An 8,982-nucleotide genomic window follows, 5' to 3' on the forward strand; every position below is an offset into this window, starting at 1 on the left:
AGATAAATAGAAGCATAAGGACATGCACACGAGCTTTACACCACATGCTAACACTTCACTTCCGATGAACATTTTCAAAGGATTTATAACCATAAAATGAAATGTTTTTGTTCACTATATTCCTCTTTAACACATTTGCTTTTCAATAAACATATCTATGATTTATATTTAATTGATTTAAATAGCTCACAGTTAAACTTCTTGTTTGTCCACAAGCAACTAAAAATGATTTATACTGTATGTATTAAAGTGTCTCCTGGTTCCACTGCACAAACAGCCATACTGTTTCCTGCAACACAATCCTGGAAGACACACATTTAAATGGATACAAAAATCTGTTTGCAATTCCAAATATTACCGTATTCTGTCAATATTCTAGGATTGTTTAAGGGACTTTTTTAGTATGAACAACACATTATAATCTGTGTAAAATCTCAGACCCTTAAGAATATTCATTTGTTTTTATCACAGTTCATACCCGACTAAACACCATAGGACTATGTTTCAGTAATCTACTGTAGAAAAAGACATGAACATAACACGCTAACACTAAGGATCATTTGTGGATGAATGCAGCGTCTCTATATGTCAGGTAGAATCAGTTATATCTGATCCAGTTCACTTGTCCTCTTTCATCCTCGCAACCTTCTCTGGTCAAAACAAAAGCCTACTTTTCCACACATGAATCCAAACTTAGAAGGAGGACACACTGACTGCTGCGTTTGTCACACATGCAGCATGTTCCCTTATGTCTTATGCCTTACATGTATGTCTGATGGGAAGGTCATTTAAGGATTTAATTCAGTAGATGTCTTACATAATGGTCCTTTAAATCAGAACTTTGGTTTTTGCTTTTGTTTTTTCTCACAGCCCAGGTAACATTACTTACGAGCCTAAAAAAAGAATACAACGTATGCCAAAATATGTACAGTATAAAAAAATTATGTTTGCATGTAAACAACTGATTAAAAAATCCAGACTGTACACCATAATTGAAACAAATAAACTAAACATTTAACAATATTTAAATACTCAAGTGGGTCAATATTTCTCATGATGCCAATTTGATTCAAGAAAATGCATATGGCACATGTATACATGGTTGGTCATTCATCAAATTGGAATTAAGAAACAATTGCAAGCAGGTCCTTGGCTTTCATACTTTCACAGTCTGAAAATCTTTGAGCTCAAAACGACTCCAGCGACTCCACATTCTGTGTGGCCCTGAGTCTTATTAGTAAAAGTTCAACCGAGCTTCCTGCTAACAGACAAATGTCAGCTGCATCATCCTGCAAGCAGCTATTATCTGCCGAGAATGAACCTTAAAGACTTCTCTCCTCCCTCTTCAATGTCTCCTTCTGTGAAACTCTTTGATGTGAAGGAAACACAGTTCATAGTTGACTGTCGTGGAGCCTCAGTGAACAGTCCTGCTCCTGGTTCTCTGTGAACCTGCGGCTGCCCTAACTGTGTGAGGTGACTTTCCGCTTGTTTTTGAGTTATTCATGACCTCTGAGGCCCCCCCCCCCCCCCCCCCCGTCTCCATTTCTCCTCCCTTGTCTCCTGCTCACTTTATTATTGACGGATGTCCTGCGCAGGCGTTTTTCATCCATGTGTTGGAGCAGCTTTGCAGGAAGCATTCAACAGTGTGTGTGTGGTTGTTTGTGTGTGTGTGTGTGTGTGTGTGTGTGTGTGTGTGTGTGTGTGTGTGTGTGTGTGTGTGTGTGGTAGTTCCTGCCCATCTGTCGGCTGCATTTCTCTCATTCAGGGTGGGGTGAAGGTTGTTTTTCACCATCATGCAAGGGGAAGGTGTCTCCCATCTAGAACGATCAATTTGCTTCCTTCCTCTTTGGGACTCATAACACGACGCCTCTGCTCTCAGGCAGCAGGCCAGAAGCTTCCGGACACTGTTGTGGAGCCTTTATTAATGCCCATTTAGCTGAACTTGCCGACAGAGCAATGACACAATTTCCCTTTGATTTTCACTGCTTCTTCAATATGTCATGAGGAATCTGGAAAGTATGGTGGCCCTGAAGGTTTCAACAATGCAACATTTGCAAAACTTTTCTAGAAACATTTTTCAATTTAACTAAAAAAATCACAAAATTTCCTAAGAACACTTAAATGTTATTTTTTTAAACACAAAACTAATTAGCATTATTATTAAATTACTAATTTATTACTACAACAAAATTAAACACTCAAATGAATTTCATACACAAAATGAAAGAACACAACATTTAGTTGTTCTTTTCTATTTTCTCCTTCTGTTACAGATTTTTGGTTATTAATGACTCAAAGGTTCCCTCAGGGCCTTCGGGAGAAAAGATTTAGAAATCCAGAAACCACAATACGAGTGAAAACTGCCTTGATAAGATTGACTCTTAATGATGAGGGCACAGCTTGTTTAGCCAACAATACGCTGGTCTTCCAGCTTCCTCTCACACTGTTTCCTCCATCCTGAAGAGGGCTGAAGGGGAGGAAAGCGTTGGTGGGGGAAGTCTGAAGCTCTTACCCCTGGACAGCCAGGCACGTACCGCATCTCCCTGAGGGTCCTCATATATATTTTCTCAGCGTGGCACAAAAACACACTGTGCTTTCCTGCCATTACTTCACTCAGAGCAATGGGGGTTTAAAAAAACTAATAGCCCACTAAAAATACCTGGAGCCCGGGGCCTGGGCCAGGGCCTTTCCTGCGCTTCTTCCAGTGGACACGTGGGCCATTGAGGAAAGAGGAAACGAGCAGATCTGGATGTATGGGGGCTTCCTGCGCGACGTTATAAAGAGTCCCCTCCCTCCAGCCTCTCTTCACAGTGCTGGTCAGAAACACTGGAGGCTGTTAAGCAGACCCTGCTTTACATCTCTGTAGACTGAGCAGAGGGGTTTGAAGGCAGCACGGTGGACGCTAGTTCTCGTCCCTGCTGGTCGGGGTAAGTTGGAGGAAGATTTTCTTACTGTATCTACATTTTAATTAGCTTTCTAGAAACTTCTTGATGACCTTTACTTATTTGTTTAAAAGTGGAGATGTTGGGGATTTTTATGTATTCTTATTTTTCCTTTAAATTTAAGGATTACATTTAGGTTTTTGTCTCATCCAGACATTTCTGTCTTAAAATGCTCAAACATAGGACTTGAAGTTGTTTTCATCTTCGAGTTTTCCCAACATTGGATATCTTGAGGAGCTATTATTAGCTACATTTCTATCTATCTTTTAGTGAAATTGAATTATACATGATGAAGACGAAGTGGATGATTCTTATCTTCTACACGCAGGTACGAGTAGGGAGCTGGTCTCACCTAACAGCAGTGTCTGGGACACTCCTGTTTATTTATTCTATCAGTTACACAGAGGTAAGTACGCATCAGGCGTGAGAATAAAGTCTTAATTCCTGCACTGCTTTGATGTTTTATTGATTCTTTTAGCCCCTTTCCTTGCAGATCTAAATGATGGAAGTGTTGGAGGGATACCGTGCAGACAGGGTGCAGATGATGAGGTCTTCTGCCCCCGCTGAGGGATACGTGAAAGAGTTCACCCGCCACTCCAATGATGTGCTGCTCAACCTTAACGAGCTCCGGCACCGCCACATCCTGACTGACACCATCCTGCTCGTCGGCAATGTACAACTGCAGGCACACTCTGCAGTTCTGGTGGCTTGTAGGTTGGTGAAAAAATTAATTCATCCACACAAAATAGTCCCTATTGGGGGAACATCTCTTCGCCACCATCTTTGCTCTTTCTCTCTTCTTTATTTCTCTGTGGTTGATTCATATTTTTGTCTTTTTCTCTCTCGCCCCTCAGTGGGTTCTTCTACTCGTTCTACTCCCGCCGCGTGCCTCTCCAGGGGCGTGGTGGCAGTGGAGAGCAGCTCATGACCATCTCCCTCCCCGACACCTTCGACCCATCCTGCGTGTCCCTGCTGCTCGACTTCATGTACACCTCCCGCCTCCCTCTGACACCCAGCACCGCTCCCGGCGTAATCACTGTGGCAACCCACCTGCAGATGGACCATGTGGCAGATACCTGCAGGGACTTCATGCAGCTGCACTGGTGAGGGGATACAACGCATCTCATTTGTGCGATCTTGCGTGTTTTTCACTGGGGTTTAAAAGAAGTTCTTTGTTTGTCAGCAGGGAGAACATGAGTGCGAGACACCCGCAAATGGAGCAGGACTCCAGGGTGTCTGTAGCTCGTGTTGCCCCTAAAGGAGGGGACCTGCCCAGTCCTGGACCCCAGAGATGTCTCCCAACAGCAGTGGTGACAAGGTACAGAATTACGCCTGTAATTGCACAGAATTGAATCACTTCTGCCCTGCTTTGGGTGTTTGTTGAGCCCATTACAGCTCTTCCTGTGTTTCTTCTACAGGGTCCCTGCGGATGTCAGGGGCTCTCTGAAGCCAGGGGCTTTCCCGACCTGCCAGCTCGGGTCAAACAAGCTGAAAGGAGAGCCTGAGTCGGCCCTCATCAGCAGCCCTACTCCATCTCCAGACAGCCCCACACGCTCCAGCTGCCAACCAAATTCCCCTGCAGAATCCAACACCTGCAACAAAAACCTTGTGGTGTGTTTAAAAAAAGCTCACTACAAAATAATACGTCCTTTATGGTGCCATGAAAAAAACTCTTTATTATCCAAGTCAGCATTTCATTTACATTAGAATTCAAGGGATTAACCGGGCTTTGTTTATTTCTCCAGAGGGATATCAAAGCCACACCGGATCCGAAGGCTTGCAACTGGAAGAAATACAAGTACATCGTCCTCAACCCGCTCTGTGCATCCACCACGGTGAAGGAGGAAGAGGTGGAGGAAGGACAAAGTCACACAGCACCCGTGGGTGACAGGATTAAAGTAACTACTACAGAGGCGTGGTCTGGAGAAGTGCCTGGTCAGATTGATAGGTACAGGAATGAGATTTATGAAACATATCATGGGTTGGTTTTTTCTTTCAAGCTGAGTAATAAGATCAATTTGTTCTTCAGACAGGGGCAGGCCTCCTGCTACGAGGGTTCTGGCCGAGCCCCTCCCCTCGGGCCACTCCCCTCTGTGCCTCCCCTTCAAAAAGAAGGAACAGGTATGAATGAGACCTCGTTTATATTTCAGATGTTTCACTTTTTGATATCCAAGCTCTTCTTCAAAGTTTGTTTGCATGTTTCCTCAGTCTCCCCCTGCGTTTACCCACACCTGCACCCCACCGATGCTGAAGCTTCCCGCCACACCCAACACGCAATCAAGAGTGAGAACTATTTTGCTCCCTTCTGTTATTCTGGAAACCACCACGCAGCCAAAACTGTCTGCTCAGGTAAGGCGGCATTTTTGTTATTTTTTTTTGTCATCTTCAACAAAAAAAACCCAGAAAACTGATGATGACTCTTTGACCCCTTCAGGTGACAAACCGTACCGCTGCAACGTGTGCGGCGCCCAGTTCAACAGACCGGCCAACCTGAAGACTCACGCCCGTATTCACTCCGGAGAGAAGCCGTATCGCTGTGACACCTGCGGAGCTCGATTTGTTCAGGTGAGGGATAACAGTCATTGAGGGTCATTTGAAACAAACAGGGGCCACTCATACAAGAATAAACACAGAATGGACATCATCAAAACATCCTTTAGTTGTACAGGGGGAATGAATGTCAGGAGAGTTTGAATTATTCAAACATATTTAAAACACCTGGAGGAAGAACGCTTTGCTTCAGTTAACTCAACATTCATTTAAAACCACAAAATTGATTGACCCAAACTGAGAACTATGTGCGACTAATATCATTTAGTTGAATGTCAAATAATTCTTCAACCAAACCCCATACACAAAGAAACGTCATTCTTGAAAAAGGCCGGTGAAGTTGTCAAAATGCTACATACCATAGTAAAGAAAAGTACCCTTGTTTACCTTGAAAAAAAAACTACAGCCAAACTCAAAAGTGCTGCAAGTGAAAGAGTTGTTGTTATCTTAGTCTGATCAGCCTCTTTTTTGAGAACACTGTTTACATTGGAAAACTGCAGACCAGAAGCTGCTCCAATTAACAATGAATGGAGAGGATGTCCACATGTGATGTGTCAGGCCCGTGCCCTTCACCAGACATCATGTTAAATGGAGAAGCTTCTGGTGTGCAGACTTCGTCTTCTTTCTGTCTTTGGGCATATTTTCTGGCCAGCACTCAGTTCTCACTAAAGGTGCACGCAGGTTGATATTTTTTTTGTGATTTTGACAAGTGGACACTGCACAACAGTTTTCCTGATTATGGACAAGAAATCCAATTGCCGTTGTTTAGAAACAGATATCAGTCATTCATCAGTTGGGAAACATGTCATACTTGATCCTTTCAAACACACACCATTAATCTGACAGCGTTTTCTGAATAATAATCTTGCCTTTTCTGGTGCTTGAGCTGTCCGTCTTTTGTTTGTTGTCAGGTGGCCCATCTGAGAGCCCACGTTTTGATCCACACCGGGGAGAAACCATACCCCTGCCACACCTGCGGGACCCGCTTCCGCCACCTGCAAACCCTAAAGAGCCACCTGCGCATTCACACCGGGGAGAAGCCGTATACTGTGAGTGACTGACTACAGAGAACACCGAATGAAACACTTGTACCTGAATTCCTTTTAAAATGTTGTTAACGCTTTGTGTTTCAGTGTGAGAAGTGTGACCTTCACTTTCGCCACAAGAGTCAGCTGCGTCTGCACCTGCGGCAGAAACACGGAGCCGTCACCAACACCAAGATCCGCTACAAGGTCCTGACCGAGCCCTACCAGGCTCTGCTGCAGGCCTGCTGAGGAGAGCCGACCAATCCAGCTTTTAAACATCATCATGTCAGCATAAAACCAAAAAAAGATCTTAATTTATAAGACGATGAGAAATTAGTAAACAAAATAATTAATATAAATTATTGGAACAAGGGTTTGAATATAAGGTGCTAGCTAACACTAGAGAATGAGTTACAAATAACTTTTAAAAGCAGCTCATTGTTGGACAGGGTTTGGAGTGAAGATTTGTAAGATCCAGAACAAATCTGGACTGTCTTTTCGTGAGATGGAGATAATGTTCAGGAATGTGTTTATGAAGGTTTGTGAAGAGGAAGAGAGAGGGGAGGAAGAAATGATGTAGAAGGAGACTGGATGTTATCGCTGGATTTTGAATGTGAATGTTTGAACGAAAGACAAAGTAAGTTTGAAGAAGGGCCGTGTTCATTTTCATTTGTCTGGAGATGCACTTAATCTTTGTTAAGTTACAGCAAGTTTCCTGTTACGTACATAATGTAACTCCTAGTTAACTTAACCTTTAGGCCTGGGGCCTGCATGTATCAAGTGAAAGAAAAGATGAAGTTATACTTCTTAAACAGTCCAGGCAGGCAAAGGACTTAATTGTCTTATAGTAGAGTTGAATTGTTAAATGAGATATAGTTTTCTAAGGTGAGCACTGAGAAAGATGACTGTAAGCAACTGGATTTTTGATAATGGTATTCATTATGTGTATGGGTTCATTTGCTGGACAAAGATGGTTTTTGTACAACTTAAATTAAACCTTTTTTTAATATCAATCGGAGCTTTGGTGTTCAGTGTGTCATTAAAAATAATAATAGTACAAGTGTAAAAATGTATACAAAGTGCTGAGCAGACCAATCATGTTTCTAAGCTCATACAGCGGTGTGCACAAATGTCCCTCCTTCAGCCTCTCTCCTCCCTGGACTTCCTTCCTCTCTCATTACCGCACTCTTTCTCCTCATGAATCATGTTTTCATCGTTTTCCACGTTCTGTTTTTGTTTTGCTTTTTTGGGTACTTTTGTGGAAACAATGAAGCGTAGGGCACCTGCTTCCTCCAGATTCCCTAACGCTGGGTACTCCTTGCACGACCAGACGACCACACGTGTGCAAGTTTGCCGGTGTTTCCTGGAGGTGAGGAGGTTGTCTGTGGAGGGGCTGCAGACTCCTGCTGAACTCTCTGCCCCCCCCCCCCCCTCCCCCCCCCCCGCCAGGCTTCCTCCAGATGAGTTGTGGCTAACTGGGCTTATTGTCTGAGCTCCGAAGACAAACGTTGGAAGTTTAATGGGACTTTCCAACATTGTATTACTTCTTCCACACAAAAATAGAGTAAATTACATGTTTTTGTCCTCTTACATCAGTTTCTGGAGTCTCCCCCCTTATCAATAGAAAAGAGTCACCAAAACAATAAAATAAAAGACGACTTTCCCGTGAAACACGTGAAAATGTGTATTTGAAGAATTAAATTACTGGAAGATTGAATTGAAACGGCACAAAACTTGAACAAATTACTTTATATTATTGTATGAAGATGTTTTGGAGAAGTATTACCTTACTAACGGCACATTAAAAATCGATATTTAAGAATCCAGTCCCTGGGATGATATCAGTCTCTAAGAAGCTTCTTGTTTTTTAGTCAACTCTGATGCCAACCAAAGTGCCTTTCAATGTACAAAATACAAGGCAAAGATGACAGCTAGACAGCATGAAACAAAACTCTAAAATAGGGCTAAAGAGCCATTGAGCAATATATACTGTTCAAAGGAAATATGAATAGAAGAAATTAAGGAACAACATGACACACGGACAGATAAGATGAAAAGCAGTCTGTGGTGTTCTACACATTTGATTGAAATGAGTAAATTCAGTCAAAATAATCTTAAAGCAGTTGCAAATTATCATTTTAAGATAATATTTTGGCTCCCTTTAGTGGTAGATGTCAGGACACACACAGGACTGTTAACTGTTGATAAAAAAATCAATTTGAATCTGTGACTTGAATTTATGATTAACTTACTGAGAGTACTTAAACTGTTTGAATTCAATCCTGCGTTTATTTTGACGTATAGTTAATGACCTTCTGGTAGATCGAGTCATATAACATTATCACAGCACAGTTTAGCAGATGGCTGTTCCGTCATGAGCCCGGGTCTGCTGAAGATTTCTGCCTGTTAAAAGGAAGTTTTTTTCTTGCCACGCTATGACTGATTAAGCTGGGCTCTTGTAATAT

The 8,982-nt window shown here is 42.5% G+C and overlaps 1 protein-coding gene across 2 annotated transcripts; it reads left to right on the forward strand.

The window, feature by feature from the left end:
* The first annotated feature begins 2,605 nt into the window (after positions 1-2,605).
* bcl6b (BCL6B transcription repressor) lies at positions 2,606-7,535 on the forward strand. 2 transcript variants are annotated; one of them, XM_079370839.1, is made up of 12 exons: positions 2,606-2,927; positions 3,271-3,348; positions 3,436-3,656; positions 3,797-4,045; positions 4,129-4,260; positions 4,361-4,553; positions 4,688-4,890; positions 4,972-5,063; positions 5,151-5,291; positions 5,377-5,507; positions 6,404-6,541; positions 6,626-7,535. In XM_079370839.1, the coding sequence occupies exons 3-12, from the start codon at positions 3,442-3,444 to the stop codon at positions 6,764-6,766; spliced, it is 1,635 nt and encodes a 544-aa protein (XP_079226965.1). In that variant the 5' UTR covers positions 2,606-2,927; positions 3,271-3,348; positions 3,436-3,441; the 3' UTR covers positions 6,767-7,535. The 2 variants fall into 2 exon arrangements, with proteins under 2 accessions (XP_079226965.1, XP_079226964.1); XM_079370838.1 differs by having other exon boundaries at positions 2,608-2,927; positions 4,126-4,260.
* Positions 7,536-8,982: the final 1,447 nt, after the last annotated feature.

The sequence above is a fragment of the Symphodus melops genome (genome assembly GCF_947650265.1).
Source record: "Symphodus melops genome assembly, chromosome: 20".
Taxonomy (NCBI): domain Eukaryota; kingdom Metazoa; phylum Chordata; class Actinopteri; order Labriformes; family Labridae; genus Symphodus; species Symphodus melops.

Coding starts and splice junctions, on each gene's coding strand:
- bcl6b (XM_079370838.1), top strand. CDS start 3,442: ATGATGGAAGTGTTGGAGGGATACCGTGCAGACAGGGTGCAGATGATG. Junction 5,508..6,403: donor GCGGAGCTCGATTTGTTCAG/GTGAGGGATAAC, acceptor GTTTGTTGTCAG/GTGGCCCATCTGAGAGCCCA. Junction 6,542..6,625: donor CCGGGGAGAAGCCGTATACT/GTGAGTGACTGA, acceptor TTTGTGTTTCAG/TGTGAGAAGTGTGACCTTCA.